The 20,002-nt window shown below is 42.4% G+C and overlaps 1 protein-coding gene across 1 annotated transcript in view; it reads left to right on the top strand.

Annotated features, from left to right (window-relative positions):
* The window catches only part of LOC116996429 (glutamyl aminopeptidase), a 69,388-nt gene that overhangs the window by 34,173 nt on the left and 15,213 nt on the right, over window positions 1-20,002 (top strand). The window contains exons 15-20 of the mRNA XM_033060033.1: window positions 388-461; window positions 567-668; window positions 778-948; window positions 3,085-3,225; window positions 4,021-4,099; window positions 4,345-4,481. Of these exons, the coding sequence (XP_032915924.1) occupies window positions 388-461; window positions 567-668; window positions 778-948; window positions 3,085-3,225; window positions 4,021-4,099; window positions 4,345-4,481 (704 nt within the window). The remainder of the gene's footprint in view (window positions 1-387; window positions 462-566; window positions 669-777; window positions 949-3,084; window positions 3,226-4,020; window positions 4,100-4,344; window positions 4,482-20,002) is intronic.

Below are 20,002 nucleotides of genomic sequence, written 5' to 3' on the forward strand. Positions count from 1 at the left end.
CTATCTGGCAATTAGTAGGTTTGTTAGTTGACCTAAAACACTGAACATGATTTAATGGTCACTAAAGTAAGTATGCTCTGAATGCTCCATCATCTCTGGAAAGCAGTTGTGGCAGTGTGTCCTTGCTGCACCCCAGTCTTCATCTGGGAGCACCAACAAGGTTGGAGTGAAACAGGCTGGATTTGTCCTATCAGGACAAATGTATTCCAAGCATTCAGACTTGGCATGCTGTAAGGGATCTGGGAAGATTGCGTGTATGCCTGCTCATGTTACTTTTCATTCAAGAGATACTAGTTCTGAGAAAAAATGAAGAATTAACTATAAAATTAAATATATTATTGTTTAAAGAAATCTACACATGTAACCAACACCCTTTTTCTACCTCAGAGTTATTTTCGCAGTTTGGTAAAACCAATTGTGGATCAACTGCAATGGGAGGATTCTGGAGACCATTTGCAGAGGTGGGACAATTTTTATTTTTTCCTTCTCACATTATTGATGCATTCAAAGAATAGTTAGCAGTAGGAAAATATATCTCTCTCTCCCTCTCTCTCTCTCTTTCCAAGGCTTCTTCGTGCATCTGTTCTAGACTTTGCCTGCAGTATGAATGACCCAGAATCTTTGCGCAGTGCTTCTCAGCTCTTTGATAAATGGTTACAAGGAGAAACGTGAGTGCTCACATCCTTTGTGGTATGTGAAGAACATACCATGTAACTGGGTCACTGATCTCAAGTAGGACAGGGGGAACAATATTTAAGTACTGTTTCTTTATTTTAGTATTGCTGCAAATCTCCGACTTATAGTATATCGCTATGGGATGCAAAACTCAAACAATGAGACATCATGGAATTACATGTTCAAGAAATACCAAGAAACTTCATTAGCCCAAGAAAAAGAAAAGCTGCTATATGGCCTGGCATCAGTGAGGAACATCACCCTTTTGGACAGGTGATTTACACAAACACATTTCTCTTTTCCCACAGAAGCAACTGGTAGCTGTTTGTTCCTTCCTCTTCTCTTCTGTAATGTCATTTTGGTCAGATTACAGCATGAGGAGTGCAACACATTTTCAAGACCAGTTATCTAACATCCCCCTCTGAGATTGTACTACAGCAGGAAAAAAACCTTGTTCTTTTAGTGAAAAGATATTGAAGACATGGTAGTTGCTGCACACAGTCAACAACCTTCAGCTCTTCCAACAGCGCATTCACCCTGTGCAATTTTAGTTGCTTAATATTTAAGCATTGGGAGTAAATGAGTTTCCATCCATTAGTTTTCATTCATTTCCTCTTTAATCAGTGAAGAGAGACCAGACCCACAAAGCACTGCTTATCCCAGACCAGTAAAGGGGCTTATAATCAATGGAAAGAGCTGCTTTTGGTGTTGTCAGTCACCCTCCATTGGTTTCCAGTTTGCTTAGCCTAGATGTCTACCTTCTAACCAAGTAAAATTAGGCAAACAGCCTTGAGCAATTGTTATTAACAGTCCTATGAAGGCATACACATGAACTTGCAATGCTCCCTGAAGCCCTGTGCTGAAGTGCTCAAGCTAGAACTGTTGTTACCACACTAGGAAAGGCGAATAATAGCAACACGCTTTTTCGTGGGCAAAAGAAGCACTTTATTGAAAATCCAACCTATATTTATAGGACGGTTTGCGAAGCTCAGGCAGCAGAGTAGCTTATTGGACAATAGGGAAAACAATCCACGTCACGTACACCACGGTGGACACCAGGTGCTAATCTATGTTATTAATTCTTTTCTGCCTCCGATAAAACTATCTTCCTGGGAAAGGATCACAGCCTGGAGCTGAGAACACTCACAGCGTGGGAAAGATTCTGACCTAGCTAAGCAAAGCTTGGGAAAAATCTTGGCTGGAATTTTCCTAGGCCACTAGCAGTGTCCACATAGAACCAAAATATTGAATTCATGCTGCCATGGCAATGATAAGGAGTCTGGATGCTGCCCCAGACTGGTCCAGCAGACTGTCAGACTGGGCAAGCATACACAGGCTGTCGCCCTATGCATAGGCACACCAGCTACTTTAGGCTTATCGGATAACTTTGCATGTTGTATCGTGTAGCACTCGTGCAAGTAAATATCTACACCAGGGCCATTCACCACTGTATTGTATCTAAATATCATAACATGGAGCAGCTTCTGCTTGAAAGAGTTGCAAGTTTAAAGGATGTGGAACAAGGAAATATAGGAGATTGAGGAAGAGTAAATATAAGAATTAGAGTAATTGAAATAATGGTAGGAAGCACCTGCGTTCCTAAATTCTTGTGACCACAAATGCCATAATCTAAAGCCATTAAATAGCTAATGGTTGAAATTATTAAGACATAACTTAATTAGCTAGATCAGCCTATATTTGCAGAAAATAAAAAATCCCTCCTAAAGCAGGTAAAGCTTGTCTCTTAATTTACTATTAATATAACAAGCAAGGAGGGAAGAGCAGATTGAACAAAATTGTCCATTACATATAGAGAAAAAGAAGATAATCCTTAATCCCCACACATAACATCTTTGAAAGGTGTTCTTCTGCAGCTGCTGCTGTGAATCCATAACCATGCTACTCATTTCCCTGAAAACATGCGTGCTTCACCCCTTCAGTCAAAACCATCTGTGCCATAACTGGAAGTATAACTGCAGCACTTGCAGGCATGCTCAGCCCAAACAAATTTTAATTTTGTATGGATAAAAGTTTCCAAACAAACAGCATAGATGTCAGTGTGAGCAAGCCACCTGTGCATGTACTAATGGCCCCTGTAAGATCTTAAAAGTCTAGACAACTACTTTTTTTGGTGCTTGGCTGAACAGGCTGAACTACTAACTGATCAATCTTGTTTTCTCTACTGCATTAAAATGTAGGAATAATAATGGGGTTTGGCTATTTTCAAGTCGGGACATAAATTCTGCTTACTTTTCTAAAGAGATTCCTATCTAAGATTTCTTTCAATACGATTATCTCTTGACACAGTTATGTTTTAGATCTGTGTCCTTTACCTTTAAAATGCTGTAGGAAAAAAAATTATTCCTGTTTGGAAATGGCTCTCATTGATTCCTATGGCATTTCCCTTAGATATCTGAAATATATTTACAACACCAGCCTCATCAAAAGCCAAGATGTGTTCACAGTCCTGAGATACATCTCATATAACACCTATGGGAAAACGATGGCCTGGGACTGGATACGACTGAACTGGGAGTACTTAGTTGACAGGTATTCTAACAAACTCATGGGAAACTACATCCACCTGTAAAAGTTGTTACATGCCACATTTTTCTGTATTTTCATTCTACAGCTATAATCACTGACCTTTGCAAAATGAAAACTGAAAGCTTATTCAACACAATTATACCCATTTGCTGTTGAAAAAGTACTTTGTTGCTAACTTGAAAACCATTCTTTCCCTGAATGATCACTACCAGGAAATGGTGATCAAAGAGACAAAGTTTTACCAATGCCACAGAAATCTGGTTATTGCATAGAAATTAGTGAATCAAGTCTCTACTCTTGTGACTGATTTCAAACCAAGAAGACAGAGTATAAATTTGGGGTTTTTTAAAAAAAAATATTCTAATGGTAACAGCAAGCAGCAGGCATACAGATGAGAAGTGGAAATAATACCAAACCTTTTAGCTTTTCTCCTCACTATTTAAGTGACTTCTTTCTCCTTCCATCTCCTTTCTAAGTGCTCGGTAAGGGCACAGAAGAAAAGCACATCTGCAAGCCTAGAGCTGTGAACTGGACAATTGTTGTATTGCTGAGCAGCAATATTCCTAACTTCTAGCCTGAAACAATCAGTAATTACTTTGAAAAAAAGATTCCACCCTAAGACATCCCTCCATTAGTAAGAATTTATAAGAACAGCTCAGGTATTACATAGGGGTGCTATTTTTTAACTATTTCAAAAAATGCTGAAATTTGAGTGTCTCTATTGTAAAAAAATTAGAAGTTTAAGCTCAGATAATTATAGTTTTGCATCAAACATAATTTCTTAAATTGTTTTTCTAGATTCACTATAAATGACAGAACCCTTGGTCGAATAGTAACTATTACTCAAACCTTCAACACTGAGCTCCAGCTTTGGCAGGTATGGTGACATCAATTCTTTTGGGTTTAAGTCTATATATTTAACAATCTTGTGGCAAGAAACTTGATTTTTTGTCCTCTAAATGCTTAAAGCAGCAGGAGTTAACTGTAAAACTAATTCAGTACTAGTAGCATGAGCTTATGGATCTCTCCCAGTCAGAATTATCCTGACCGTGCCTTTGTAAAAAGCCGCTTGCCCAATAGCAGCATTGTTTACTCCACACCAATTCTTTTTCTCTTTTCCAGATGGAAAATTTCTTTGAAAAATATCCTAACGCTGGGGCAGGAGAAATGCCCAGGAGTCAGTCACTGGAGCAAGTGAGGAGCAACATTGAATGGCTAAAAGAAAACAAGGAGGAAATACAAGCATGGCTGAAGGCACAGTAAGGCTTCAAAGTCTTTGCGAAAAAGATCAGGCACTCATATCTTCAAAGATGTTTAGCAGTGTGGATTTCTCAGCTAGGTACCTTAGAGGACTAAGACCTAATATTTTTTTCTACAAACACTCAGGAGACCACTGCCAGAGCAATGTTTGTATTGCTGCTTAGTAGGAATAGCTTTATATGTTGAGAGCTGAATTTGCCTGAACAAAACAGGACAAAGGACTAAAGTCACTCAAAGCAGAAGTGATGGCAGAACTGGAGTCCTTACTGATCACTCTGGTCTCAACCCTTACGCACACCATTCTGCAAAGCTACTTCTTGTTTCGCACAGAGGTATATCTAGTACACTCAGGGATTCCTTTCACAGTGCGCCTCATAAGAGCTTTCTCCTGAAAGAAAGGGAACTAAAACAGTAGTTCTGACATTGTCTGAAAATCATCCCCTATATTTATAGCTGTTAGAATTCTTCAACTAGGATTTAAGTTTGCTTGTTAAGCTTTCCTCTCAATTGATTTTTGAAGTTTAACTACCAGTACAGAAGGGATCACTATTATCAACTTATTTTTCAATGTTATTAGTTGGGATTCTATAGCTTAGGGTAGGGGTTGTCTTGGTCACTTCTGTCTTATTTCTAAATCTTTAAAAAATTAAAAAGAGATCTTGCAGCAGCCAACACTGCAGACAAGACATGGTTTACTTACTGTTTATTTTCTTATAGAAAAATAGAATTTAAAAATCTACATGAAATCTCAGTCTCTTTCTAATGAAGTGATTAAACTTCCTGGGTTTTAGAAAAACAGCTGTTTCATAGCTCAGCTGTACTGTACATAATAGCTTCAGTGACTTCTGAGGGGGAGAGAAATCTATTAACTCCTCTGAGAAAATACAGAAAAAATAGCAAATGCACCCAGAGGGATCAGATTACTCCCACTGCTGCAATTGAGTCTGTTGCAGGAATACTGACAGCAAAGAAAGAATTCTCAGTCCCAAGTCCCTCTGCTCTTGTGATGCTAGAGAAAGCATCAGGGCTACTCTGCCTGTCTCTCCCAAGCTGGAAGCTGGGGGGCTTTGGAGTTCCCAGATTTCCATGTGCTGTGTCCTGGCACCAGTCAAGCAGCAAATGTGAGCACCTCCTTGCCTTCTTCCTGGTCTCTTGAGCAGAGACCATAACCAGCTAGAGCCAATGTCTGTCCAGATGTCCTGGGAGCAGGATCACAGAGCATCTCATAGTAGGTAGCACTGGGAGATTTCATGCACAGCTGTCAGGAAACTCTGCAGCTGGATCAGAGGACACAAGCCTAGAAAAGCACTTCTTTTACCTTCATCCTGCAATGCTGTTCAAATGGAAGAGGAGATGACTGTAAGGAAATTTCAGTACAGGCTACATGCTTGCCTCTGGGCCTCGGTACAACACAGAGGACTCCAGGACAACTTATATGGTCCCAGATAGAAACACTTTACCCCACTTCCACACTTTATTCAGGGCTGGTACTGTTTTGGGCCTCTCTCTAGACACCCAAACAGCTGTGACAAGCCCAGACAAATCTGGTGACAAAGTTAATTGCCCTGTTGTGTCAATTTTGGCTGGGATAGAGTTAATTTTATTCACAGTAGCTGGTGTGAGCTATGTTTTCCATTTGTACTGGAAGCAGTATTGCTAAAACAGGGATGTTTTCATTACTGCTGAGCAGAGCTTACAGTTCAGGGCCTTTTCTGCCTCTCACACCACCCCACCAACAAGGAGACTGGGTGTGCGTAAACTGGGAGGGGACAGAGCTGAGACAGCTGATCCCATCTCACTCCTGGGATATTCCATACCATAGTGCATCATGCTCAGTATACAGAGATGGAGGGGAGAAGAAGGAAGGGAGGGACATTCAGAGTGGTGGTGTTTGTGTTCCCAAGTAACCATTATGTGTGATGGAGTTCTGCTTTCATAGGGATGGTTGAACATCTGCCAGCTCATGGGAAGTGGTGAAGGAATTCCTTGTTTTGCTTTATTTGCATCCACTGCTTTTGCTTTAATTATTAAACTATCTTTATCTCAATCCATGAGTTTTCTTGTTTTCATATGCTCAATTCTCTCCCCCATTCCACCGAGGAGTGTGTGAGTGGCTGTGTGAGGCTGAGATGCCAGCTGGGGTTAAAACACAAGGCCTGTCAAAGGAAAATTTCAGTCATTTGCCTCTTGCAAAGAAAACATGGCAGAATTTTGACTAACAGTGGTTACAGCTCGCTAGAGACACCAGTTGCTCTTCAAGGTGAGGAGGTGGCAAAGGGCCAGGCAATTCCTTCCCGTTTTTCTTGTTACTCAGATTCATATACAGAGAACAGTGAAAGTGAAACCACTGCCCATACCCAAAACTACCAGCAGCAGACAGGGAGCAGATTGTCCTTGGGCAGCTGCTAGCTCAGTACAACATATGACAACTCACCTTCACTATTTTACACTTTTATGAACTGAAGGAGTGGAAGCCAAACAAAAACTCTTTTAGTTTCAAGGTCACAAACAGGTTTGGTAGCATCACACAGTAATGCCATCACCACTTTGTATCACATTGACTATCTACAGTACAACCTTCTCTGAAAATTTTTCTGTGTACAGTATGTTTTGATCGAAGGGTTTTAATTTCAGCTGGCCATGATGTGCAACATTGCAAAACCAATAGGAAGATATCCAAGCACACAGCTCAGTCGTTTTCCCTTACAGAGACAATTTAATGAAATTTTGGCAAAAAAAACTGATTTATTATTCATACATTTCTGCCACAAGTTGTTGTAGAATGAGAAGTATGACTATTATGGGAAAGGTACAAGATTAAGAAGTTACTTTAAGATATTTTATCCCTCATTACACATAGCCCCTACTACAATCAAGTGAGACCAGGGTGGCCAACTTTTTCAGCTACAGTAGTAGGCTTTTATCAAGGAAAATATAGAAAGTAATGAAGATTTTCTACGATGCTGGAAAGCTGCAGTGAAAGCAGCCTTCATCCAAATCACACAGACAATACCACTGTTTAAGACAAGACACATACTGGTAGCATTGTGTATCACTGTATTTATAGAACAAAAAAGGTCAGAGAGAGACAACAGAAACATATCACTGAAACTCAGAGAGAAAGAGAAGCCAAGGACAAGCCTGTACAACTACTGAGCTCATGATCCTGAATGAATGGGGGAGAGAAGATTTAAAGAGTGAACCAAGCAATTACCACCTGTCATGTGATTCTCATTCAGTTCTGAAGTTGCAACCAATTGCAGCTCTTGTGCCCAAGCCACACTGGACCAGAATGAGTTCTGACTAGTGCTTGGATACTTTTGATGTTACAGAAAGGTTAGCTGGATTTCTACACTGATCTTAAGTGGGTAGAGGAACATGGAAGAAAGTCCAAGAGCCCCAGAAGGCAGCTGCTTTTATGATAGGGTAAAGGTTCTGTCAATTTTAAATAATGTTCTCTAGATTATGCAGTGCTCTTGGTACCTTTAAATGGCTCATGGAGAGTGTACTGTATGTCGTGAGCCTCTTCCAGACTGTTTGTCTGAGACAGATAACAAATCTGGAACATGCTAAATCTTTCAGTCAGAAACTGGTGCATTTATAAATGGTCTGTAATACGCTTAAGCATGCCAATTTGAAAGTGATTCCAAAGAAATGTGAACTGTTTTAAAAAGAGATAATTTTCCCTCGGTCATTCGATCAGTGAGGAAGGAATTTCCACTGATAAAGCTGTGTGAGGGGGTGCAGAACCAGCTGGCCCCTTAGATCCACACAGCTTTTTGAGATTCTGCTGTTCCTATTGTACCACACCAAATGCTATTGCAGGCAGTGAGGCAGAGAAACATCTTGAGTAATCGAAGTGCAATGTGGTAGAGTTATAGAGGGGCCACTTACAACTTTTGCAGTGTTGCCTTACACCAGCTCTGCAAATCCATCTCATATCAGCTACAACTGTGCGTCCGTCCTATAGAGCCTGAGCCCCTCAGCCCCAGGAGGCTGTAAGCCTGATAAGAGCATGAAAACGCTTTATCTTGATAATTCAGTAAAGAAACAACTGAAGACATTGTATTACTGCACAGAGCAAAAAAATGAATAGCACCAGTGGGAACACCAAGGCATCTACATCTTCCCAACTGAGTCAGTTTCTAAATCAGCAGTTGAGATCACTATGAGTATGCAGATATTAAAAAAAAAAGGATCCCCACCTTAAACATATGGTATGTCTGCTGAAATAGAACATGACTGGGAAGTATCCCTTTCAGTCTTCCCACAATAACCAGTACCAGTTCTTGGCATTTTGTGGGATGGCATCTTCCAGCAGCTTTTGGGACTCAAGGCGAGAGGGAAAAAGCTAGCCTGTGCTGGGCACAGGAATGCCTAGAAACACAGGGTCTGAAGGACAGGAACTTATCCTGTTGCTAGCAACAACAATACCATACTGCCAGATTTAAACTTTGTCTTGAGTTATATGTATCCAGTTATGAAAATTAATCAAACCAGGTTGAGTTTGCTTTCCCAAGTGTTTACATGGAATCCATTTTCCATTAGAAGTCAATAGTCCTGGAGGTATTTCAACTTCACATCCACACCTACAGCAATTGAACATATACCTGTATGTGGAAAACTGGTACAGAAAGATACAGGTATATGAGACTATTCTCTAGCTCACAGGAACTACAGTGGTTCATAAGACTGCCAAGATACCTGAATTTTTCCAAGATGTGCTTTAGGGAAAAAAAAAAAGAAAAACACAAAACCTACAAATGTATTAGTAAAGCATTTGAAATATATGTGGTTCAGGTAAGTCTGAGAGTTTCTGGCTTCCCAGTGTACATTCTAAAAAGTCATGAGGGAAGAGCAAATCAAATCCTGAAAAATATGACCACAATATAGTGTGAAAGAAAATGACACAACTTCTGTTGCTGCAGGAATGTCTGTTGTGCTTGTAACAACACCTAAAATCTAAAAAATACCATTAGTAAGTAGCATTTGCTAATTGTTTCAGTAATCCATCACTTGCAGAAAATCTTTCCATATCAACCCACTCTTCTTCACAAATTGATATCCAGAGACTGCTACCAAGCTGGCATCTGCTTGCTGATGGCTTAATGATGCTGAAACAATATACAGTAATTTCATGAATACAAGCCGCAGCAATTTGACAAAAATTTTGGTGGAAACCCGGAAGTGCGGCTAATAGTCGGGGGCGGCTAATCTGTGAATAATTTTCTGACATTTACAACCCCAGGTGTGCCAGCCAGGGCGCCGAGCCAAGCACCTACCAGTAAAAGCCGGCATTCCGTGATTGTTACAGTGTTACTGTGTTGCCCTGGCTCCCTGCAGGCAGCACGGGGGGCGGGGAGAGAGGTGGGAGAGCTCTCTTCCCTCCTCTGCCACAGCCCAGGGGAGAGACGGGGGGGCCGCGCCGTCATTGCCGCAGCCCGGGGAGGACGGGGAGGGGGCGCGCCGTCATTGCCGCGGCCCGGGGAGCCGATGGGGGCCCTGCGCCGCCATTGCCGCAGCCCGGGGAGGACGGTGGGGGGCCGCGCCGTCATTGCCGCGGCCCGGGGAGGACGAGGGGGGAGCGCGCCGCCATTGCCGCGGCTCGGGGAGGAGGCGGGGTGCTCTGCCCCTGCCCTCCACCACCGTGGCGGGAGCAGGGGGTGCTCCGTGCCCGGTCAGCGCCGCGGCGTGAGCAGGGCCGGGGCGAGCGAACCCAGAGGCGGCGGCCAGCCCCGAGTGGCAGCGCCGGGCTGGGCCACCTGGCCTCGTCAGCAGCCCCTAGCAGGCCGAGCCTGCACAGCCTTAGTTGAGCCAGTAAACCCCCTGCCATGCCGCGGTTCTGTTAGTATTTGGCAAATTTGTTGCATGCGGGTCCTCGCTGCGAACGACAGAGCAGCTTATATTCAGGCGCGGCTTATTTATGGACAAAACCCGAAATATTTGCCAACACCCAGAGATGCGGCTTATACTCAGTGCGGCTTGTATTCGTGAATTTACTGTACACGGATGGTCTCAAGAATCAGGTAGCCAGGGAAAGGAAGATCTCCAGGCATGAGAGAAGACTGGAGCCTAACTCTTCAAAAGGAAGCCTGGAGGCACATGGTCATTATTTTAGTAAAAACCAAAAGTTAATTTGAAATAGGTGTTGCAGTTATAAATGTTATATCCACCACACAACTTTCACCCATCACAACTTTAAACCATCAAGTTTCATTTTCCTTTGGAGATGGATGAGATGGCCAAGTGACTTCTAAATATCCTCCCCAATATTTTCTTTAATTGTTTGCAGTGAATGAGGGACTGGTCTCCAATATGACTTCTTCCGAGGAGTGCAAATCCAGACATGGGTGATGAAGTTTTGCTATTTCAGAGCCTCCCATTCTGTTTTGCCTACTGTGAAATGCATTTCTACGCTACAAGTCAGCAAAGAAACCTGTCCAACCGAGAACTGCAAACCCCTGAGCTACAGAGCTCATATCTGTAGCAGCTCTGCAACTTAGACAAAAGTCAGCCCTTTCTCGAAGAAGGATCCTGAAACAAAAAACTGCAGGATGCACTCTGGAGGGTTGCTAACATAGCTATTAGCCAGAGAAAAAGTTGAGCAATCTCATGCCAAAAAAGGTGTTAAGCTGCAGGTCAAGTTCTCATAAGCCAAAGGTGTTACTGTGGCAACCTAAGAGGAAGATTTTCCAGGTGTCTGGTGGGCAGCCAAAAATGGATTGAATTCATTTATTTTAGCAAATAGTCACTTTCAGCAAACTGAAATTATGGCCCACCCAGGTTCCTTAAACAAATTCAGCTGGAGAAAACACTACAGACCTGAAGTTACATAAACTCTGATGAAAAGTCATCATCCCTGTTTTTTTCTTGGGCTGAGCATTTGCAAAGAAAGCAAACAGATCAAAGCTCAGTTCTACCTCCTCCAAAGAAATGCACATGAAGTCATCCAGATGACTCTGTTGGGCCTGGTCTTTCAAATTTTCCCACGGCACTTAAATAATAGCCAGAATCAAAAGTAATTAGTAACTTCCTAGATTGTTGTTTCACATGAGCATCTGAGAACACAAGCTTGCCAGATATTTTTATTAGTATTTTATTACAGTGTATTTTTATCATTACTTTAAGTAAAGATGGATAGCTCCAACGGAGGCTGCTAATAAGCTCAGATCTATATCAGTAGGCCCTAAGTAATTAGAAATGTAGAGGAGCACTGTTTCCTAGTACAGTGATTTGAGTAATAGCCTGAAAGGGCAGACATGCGATTTAAAATTCTCTCCAGCAGAAACAATAATTCATGAAGTCTTCTACTTCCCGCTCAGGATCTCAAACCACTGCATGTAGGAGGCATTCCTCTTCTCCAGTGCTCTTGTAAATGCTGCCCTTATTTTACCCTACCACTTCAAGGACTCCAAACCAAAATGTTCAGTCCTGTGCAAGAAATATTTCTATGTCAGGTGAGACAAGACTTCAGCTTTCCATTTCTTCAGCAGAAAACAAAGCTTCCTTCAAGCTGCATACCTACACACCCCTTCTCCCTAGTTCAGGAAAGAAGCAAAAAAAAAATGTGCTCCTCCCCTAAATACCCCAAAATAACATGTTGGCTTCACAAACAAGTTGTTCAGCTCCCTGGCCCAACTGCAACAGAGGAAAGACAAGCTCCAGGCATGAAAGACAACCAGTACAAACTAGGAAGTGAACCGGAGCAAACTACCCCCTCAGGTATCACCTTAGCCACAAAACAGAAGCACACAATTGAGCAATTTGAAAAGGGCTGATGCAAGCTGGGGCTGGTTTTAATGAACATCGAGTCAGTCACCAAGTATTACAAAAAAGAACAGCCAGCTGCAGAGCCACATATTTATAATCAAAACACCACAACCAAGGGGAAAGTCACCCATGGCTGAAATCAGAACGTAGGAGGGGGAAATCAGCTACAACACCAAAAGGCACATCTTCTCTGGCGCTAGTGTCGTCAGAATGCAGAGCTAGGCCAAAGGATGACATTCAGGCAAGCAAGGTGCTACACTAACTCACCAATACAGCATCTTCTGCACTGCGCCCCAGACAGACCCCTCCTCACATCCCCTACTCATGGCTGCAGAAGCACAGCTTGCAGAAAACTGAGCAGAGCAAGAAAGGTTTGGCCATCTTTGCATTTTGAATGAATGGAGAACAACTCATTTGGCCAAAACTGCTCATTCCACTCTAATGGATGGGTGGGTTTACTAAGGAAAAATACATGTTTGGGGTGCATTCTGGGTTGCTGAGGTGAACATGGAAACAATGGGAAAAAGAGAGGCAGTTAAGTTACCAAAGCAAGTTGACGCCCGTGTCCTACTGACACGCACACAGCTTGTGTTTTATTTAAAGACTCTTGGCTTAGAGTTCTGCAGAAAATATTTAAGAGTTCTTTGCCAAATATTGAAGGTATATTTATTCTTTAGTCGGGACTCCTTGCATAGGAGATTAATGCAATCTATCCAAGGCAAATCAGATGGGGAAGATTAGGGACAGGAAAAAAAGCAAGCATCAGAAAACATACTTATGAAGTATCATTAAGTTTTTACTATGGGAAATATATTATCCCAAAAACATATGTTAAAGTAAAGCATAAATTTCCAACTATAATTTTAGGAGTTATTGCTCAAATATTTTTTAAAATGCAATACAAAAATTTTGATCTATTTACTGTGTTCACAAGAAAAACAATGAGTATTGGCGGTCTGGGAAATATGGTTTGTCCCTGCATAGGAATGCAACAGCAAGAGTGATTTTATGGTTAAACAAATTTTTAGCAATGGAAATAAATAGGATAATCATGAAGATGCATCATAGTGATGAACTTCTTTTCCTCTTGTTTAAGAAAGAAAAAAAACTTTATGGGAGATAGAGGATTTGTAGTGAATTTTTCCCTATTTTTATTTCTTCAAGGTGTATTAAGAGCAGCCTCTAGTGACAGTTGGTAGCCATTACGTTTAATTATAATGTCTTTAACACAGAGTGCAGAAACAGAAACACCTCCTTAACTATTCATAATACATCTCCAAAAAATAAACAAAACAGCCTCAACCTGGTCTTAGAGACCAGTCCTAAGGCACACAACGGCTTCTAAGTAACATTGCATAAAACTACTTGACCTTGAATAAATGGTCATCATAAAGACTAAAATTTATAGGTATAAAAATAAAACAACTAACCCATATAATAAGCTTCTATGCCACTTTTTAAGGTTACATTTAACCATTTTAATCATAAAACAGCCTGGGTTGGAGAGGGCCTTAAAGATCATCTAGTTCAACGCCCTTGCTGCAGGCAGGGACACCTTCCATTAGACCAGGTTGCTCAAAGGCCCTTGAACACTTGCAGGGATGGGACACTCACAGCCTCTCTGCACAGCCTGTGCCTCACCATGCTTGCAATAAAAAATTTCTTCCTAACATCCAATTTAAACCTACCCTCCTTCTGCTTAAAGCCAGTCCCCCTTGACCTGTCCTTACATGCCCTTGTATAAAGTACCTCTCCATCTCTGTTGTAGGCTCTCCCTAGAGTCTCTCTACTGGAAGGCTGCTGTAAGGTCTTCCCAGAGCCTTCTCTTCTCCAGGCTGAACAGTTCTAACTCTTTCAATCAGTCTTTACAGGAGAGGTGCTCCCATCCTCTGACATCTTTATAACCCTGCACCAATTTTGGTCCAACAGGTCCACACCCTTCTTATAATGGGGTCTCCAGAGCTGGATACAGTATTCCTGGTAGGATTTCATGAGAGCAGAGTAGAAGGGGAGAATCCCCTCCCTCACCCTGCTGGCCACACTGCTTTGGATGCAGCCCAGACAACAGTTTAGTTTTCTGGGCTGCAAACACACATTCTTTAGTCATGTTTTAGCTTCTCATCCACCAAGACCTTCTCCTCAGGGCTGCTCTCAATCCATTCTCTGTTTAGCCTGTATTTGTGCTTGGGATTGCCCTGACCCAGGTACAGGACTTTGGCACTTGTCCTTGCTGAACTTCATGATATTCACCCAAGACCACCTCTCAAGCCTGCCAAGGCCCACTGCATGGCATCCCTTCCCTCCAGTGTGTTGACCACACCACACAATTTAGTGTTATTGGCAAACGCACTCAATCCCACTGTCCACGATGCCGACGAAGATGTTAAACAGCACTATACCAGTATATACTGGTATACAGCTATACAGTCCCAATACCAACCTCTGAGGAACACCACTTATTATTAGAAATTGTTGAAAATGCAAGTTATGTTTCAAAAAGCAGTGGGCACTGCCACGATGAATCAAAAGGCCAAACACTCAGAACACAAGACATTCACAAGGAGTTTCCATACACATCTGTATACAGAAGGTGTGCTGGATTCTGGCATGATGGCTATTTTACCTCACGCAGTTGTTTGCAACTTTAAAAAAAGCTTCCTAGTATAACCAGGCATGTGTAATTTGCAACAATAATAAATGTCCATAAATTGCCTAACATCATTATGAGCTAGATATTTTTTAGTTTTTTTCACTGATAGCCATTGAGACATTAAAAAGGTATTTCATCCTCTTGCAAACTTGTTTTTCTTTTTGGACGTACACACACAAACACACACACCTGTGCTTTGAGGGATGGTGGAAACAAGCACCTGTGATTGTGTAGGGTTCCCATGCTCAGCAAAATGCTGAGGGGTCATGGCAGGACTCAAACAAGCTCTGACTGCCTGAGGTGTGGCTGGGAATGGCAAAGCCAGGCAGTGTCCCATCACAGTTCTGCCAGTAGCCAACAACAATGCCCTTGGCATTTCCAAAATAGGCTTTCATTTGTTTTTTTCATCCATTGCTTTGGGGACTCATATGTTCTTTTATTCCTCACTGAAAAGAAGTTAGGAAATATTTGTTTAAGAAGCCTGAGTACCTGCCTTTAAGTAATTTCTTCATTTACAGGAGGAGGACTCCTGTACCACTGCCTGTAGCAGCTGCTGTCCTGCAGACATGGCTCTGCCCCAAGCTCTGGAGAATTGCTCTAGCCAGTCAAACTTTGCTTATAGAAAATGAACCCAGGTTCACAGTCATGATTTATCATGATACAGTCACAGTCACGATACAGTTCACAGTCTGTAGCCTCAGCATTTCAGCAACATTTTTGCAGCATTACAAAGGGAGACTGGAGAGCCAGGGGGAGTTCAGGAATGTTGTCCCAAGCAGGACAGCAGCAAGGCATCAGGCACCTGTCCTCTCAGCCACAGGGCAGCCAGCATCTGGCACAAGCAGTGCAGCCCCTCTCCCTCAGCCAGGCAGGCTGGAAGGAGAATCTGCCAGAGGGATGGGGCCCCTCTCATGGCTGCCTTCCCATGGGTTATGGAAAACAAAACCTTACACCCAGTGGTGGGGCAGTGCTCGCCCTGGTGGACACAAGGGTTTGAACATCAGGTCCTGGTATTGTGGCATGTCTGCTGCCTCCTCTCACACCTACCTCCCATGGTAGGGTTGACCTTGCTCTTATGCAGTCTGAGAGGGTTGAGACCTCTTCCAGATTCTCATCTCACACCAGTTAAGCTGCTGGTTCGCTGTGTTGAAGTATAAAGCCTCTCCTGAGAGTGCAGGAAAGGCCCTGACACTGGGCCTGGGCCACAGTCGAGTGGGATTCTGTGGCCTGGCATCCCAGACAGCTGCACCCCTCCAGTACCTGGGGCAGCTCTGGCTTCATCTCCTGTCCCTGGCTCTCCTAAGGTCACCATCGTGAGGGAAATAATTCTCTCTTGTGGGTCCAGGAGCCTGCCAAGCATTTGTGTCTCCACGTAGTGGGCAGGGGCACAGGAGGGAAGAAGGAAAGGCCCTCCCAGCATCTTGTGTGATCTGCAGCACATTCCCTGCACGAGGCTGGGCAACACCCAAACCTTGGGCAGGTCCCACCCCGTTGGTGTGCCCGGGAAGGCAGAGGTGGCTGGCTGGCTGCTCTCTTTACAGACACTCATCCGACGCTAATCCAATCACCCTGCTAATGAAATCAGGCTGTGCCGCTAATGAAATCATCCTGCAGCAGCCAGCAGGGCTTCACAGTGCTGCTGCTCTCAACATCGGGTTGGCTGTGCTGGTGGGCATCCTCTGCCCAGAGCCCCCAGAGCTGCTCAGGCAGCACAGGCTCCAGGCCTCTGCCAGCGAGTAGAAGGGAGCAGAGAAGGATGGCTCTGAATGAGACTCCACTTTCTGGTTTTACTTCCCTGTGAGCATGGATTTGCTGGGGGAGCTGCTGTCCACATGTCCTGGGAGAGGACACCACCTCGGCAGAGCCATCCTCAGGTGCCTCAGGCCTTCCCAGATCTTGTGGTATGGATGCTTAGGGAGGTAGCTGATGTCTGCAGTACTCATGGCCACTGCGCAGCTAACTTCAGGGTAATGCTGCTAGTGAATGTCTGCCACAGATTAGCAGAGAAGCATTCCAGCACCCTGGCCTCTGGGATTTATTCCCAAACGTTTCCTGAGTATTTATCAAAATGAGAAAGGGCAACCTTTTCCTTATGAAATGCTTTATTTCTGATACTATCATACCAACAGACTAGAAAGGGATAAAAAGAATGGTAATGCTATTTCCTTTAAATATCTTTTTTTTCCTCAGGAGACTTTTGAAGTTGCCACAAAATATGATATATTAATCTTTCTTTTTTACAATAAAGCTGATGGACACAGGGGACCAGATTGAAGCATCTAGATCATGTTTGGAGTGAGGTCTACCTTAAATTGGACGGGATTTTTTTTCAAGCAACTTGGAGCTGAAAGAAATTAAGGCTGTGGTGATAATGGTATTGTTTGTATGAAACTTATTCACAGCAAAGGCTTTTAGCATTAAATTGTGTGTGTGTTTAAGGGAAGATTTTAATGGTGTAGGAGGCAAAGCCTTTTGTAAATAATATTATCTTAAATGCAGAAGACCTTATCATGTGTTCCTTGCTCAGGTCAAGTTCTCATCTGGAGATCATCTGGAGTTTGTGTAAGCAGCATAGAATCAAGTCCATAATGACCCAGCCTGCTTAATTGAGTGGTACAGAAAAAACATATTCAAGCAGTTTTCAGGCACATCTGCTAGACATCAGTACTGCTGTGATCTTCACTAGGGGGAGCAGTTCATTTTGAAATACTAGTCAATATTAACTCAGTGCTTAGCTGGGCCACCAGTCGGTCAAAATTAAGAAGACTTTTCTCAAGCAAATACACATTTTAAGATACAAAGACAAACAAGGGAAATAGAGAAATGGAAACACAGTGATAGTTTAAAATCCCAGCTCCTGAAAACAATGAGTTGCAAAACAGAAAAAGGCTTTTGTGTGACATATGGAGAATTATTTTTATAATGTTTTTCCTGCTGAAAAATCTACAGTAGAGGTTCTGTTCCTGTTTCCAGTAGAAATTCCTGTTTTCAGGAATTACAGATCATTTTGGTTGGCCTTTGATATGAGATTTTAAAACATGGATAAGCTATTCCCCTTTTTATCATAGGCTGTAAAAGGAAATAATTCCCAGATGCATCGAGATTCTGAGAAGCATTGCTAGCACTCAGACCATGTCAACATTTCCATCTAAAACTATTTATTTAATGTAGAGTCATAAACACCTTTCTGTAAATATTTATTTAGTACCTGACAAGATTTCCCCTCTAAATGGTTGGGGATGGTGTTTGTTCCAAAAAAACAGAGGTTTAAAACATTTTTAATGATATCTTTAAAGGCTGTGTTTTAAATTTGTCACGGTTCAATACTGTCCTTATTCAAATTCTATATTGAGGTAAGTTTGTTCTGGACTCATGCAGTGCCTGGCACAGTAAGGTTCTCAGAGACCCAAGTCACTGCAGCAAAAGCAAATAATACAGACTTAATATGTGTTTATGCAGTCTGACTCTGAGTGCTGCTTAGCTCCTGGGTCCTGCTGTCTGGCTCAGCTATGTCTTGACTCTATGTTGGGGTGAAATGTGGGAATGTGATCCCTCTGCTTTGTCCCTTGCCCAGTCTGGAGGTAGGAAAGGGGGTTTGTGGACTAGCAGTAAGCCAGAGCAACTTCCCTGAGGTTGGTAACGTGAAGCACTGATGTCCCACAGGCAAGGCACAGCCATCAAGATTTAATCCCTCCTCACAAAGCCCAAATGATCACCTTATGTATCTACCTGAGCAGAAGCTGGGTCTTTATTTCATGTGCTCAGCAGTCTCTGTGTGCAAGATTACTGAGTCTGTTTGCTCTGGTGGGTTTTGGATACAGCCTTTAAAAACCCTAAACTTGCCATCTGGTCCACTAAAGAGGAGCCTTCTTTCTCCGGAGTACCAACTGTGTGATACAATTTGCAGGATGAGAGCTGAAAAGTTGTGTGTTAGTAAGTGAAATAACATCATTGCAACCTCCCAGATGTATTAGACCAAAATTATTGTTATGAGCAGAAATTACAAGTATCACATTTAGTTGGAGATGGTGCCTTGTTGAAACAAAAATCAGTTGTTACTTTCCAAATCTGACACACACACACACAAAGGATGGCTTACAACCCATACCCTCTCTGCAATTTCGGGAGGCTGCATGGAGGGCGGTATGTGCTCCACGCTCCTCCAGGCTCTGGCCACGTGCTGGTACAGAGAGCACAATGGTATACTTAAGGAAGCCGTGCTGGCAATATAGCAGGATCTGCCTGCATCTAGGTGCCATTTATCACAGGGTAAGAAGCTGACCTCAAGGAAGGGAAGAGGAAAAGGAGGACTGTGCAATTTTCATCTCTATCATGACCTGCAAGAAAAGCCTCGCTTTAACTGCTGCTGACATTTTACTGTTGAGAAAATCAAATCTCAATTTTCAGTGGAAAAATTAAAAAGAATGGTAAGTGCAAATCAATGCAGCTGTAAGACTATCTTCAAACGTGATTGAATAGTGGAAGAAAATAACTTTCTATAGTATTAATCTCTGCTAATCCACAAGGTTGGAGTTTACTTGTTGCAGACTGAAATTTTCTGGTAATACTTTATATGAAAACATCCAGTCCTGGTTTATTCTACTTGCTTTAGTCTAGGGGTGAATAGAGATTTAGTAGATGTCCTGTCAGGCAAGGAGGAAGCAAAATCTGGCAGACCAACAGAATGTGACTAATAACCAATTCACGCAGAAAGTCTTTTTGTTAACAGTGATGTAACTCCTTTGCTAAGACAGGCAAAAATCTGCTTGGTTCTTTCAGCAAAACTCTGAAGCACGAATCTAACCTTAACTATATGAATATTGTAGAGTTTTTATAGGTATAACGAGTATTAGAAATTTCAAAGCATTTGTGTACTCATTTAATTGCTGAGGCATCTGCACTGCTTCAGAAAATTTCCAGAAAGAAAATTCTGAATAGTTAAAGGCATTTCTGGTAGTACCTGCCAATGTGTGTGTATGTATACATATACATACACATACATATATTTTTTTTTTGTTTATTTACTTGTTTGTTTGGTTTTGTTTCGTTCGAGTTATCACAGCAGCTATCTTTATTGCATTGGGTCAGTTAGTACTGATG

This window comes from Catharus ustulatus, chromosome 5 (assembly GCF_009819885.2).
Source record: "Catharus ustulatus isolate bCatUst1 chromosome 5, bCatUst1.pri.v2, whole genome shotgun sequence".
In the NCBI taxonomy this organism is placed as follows: Eukaryota; Metazoa; Chordata; class Aves; order Passeriformes; family Turdidae; genus Catharus; species Catharus ustulatus.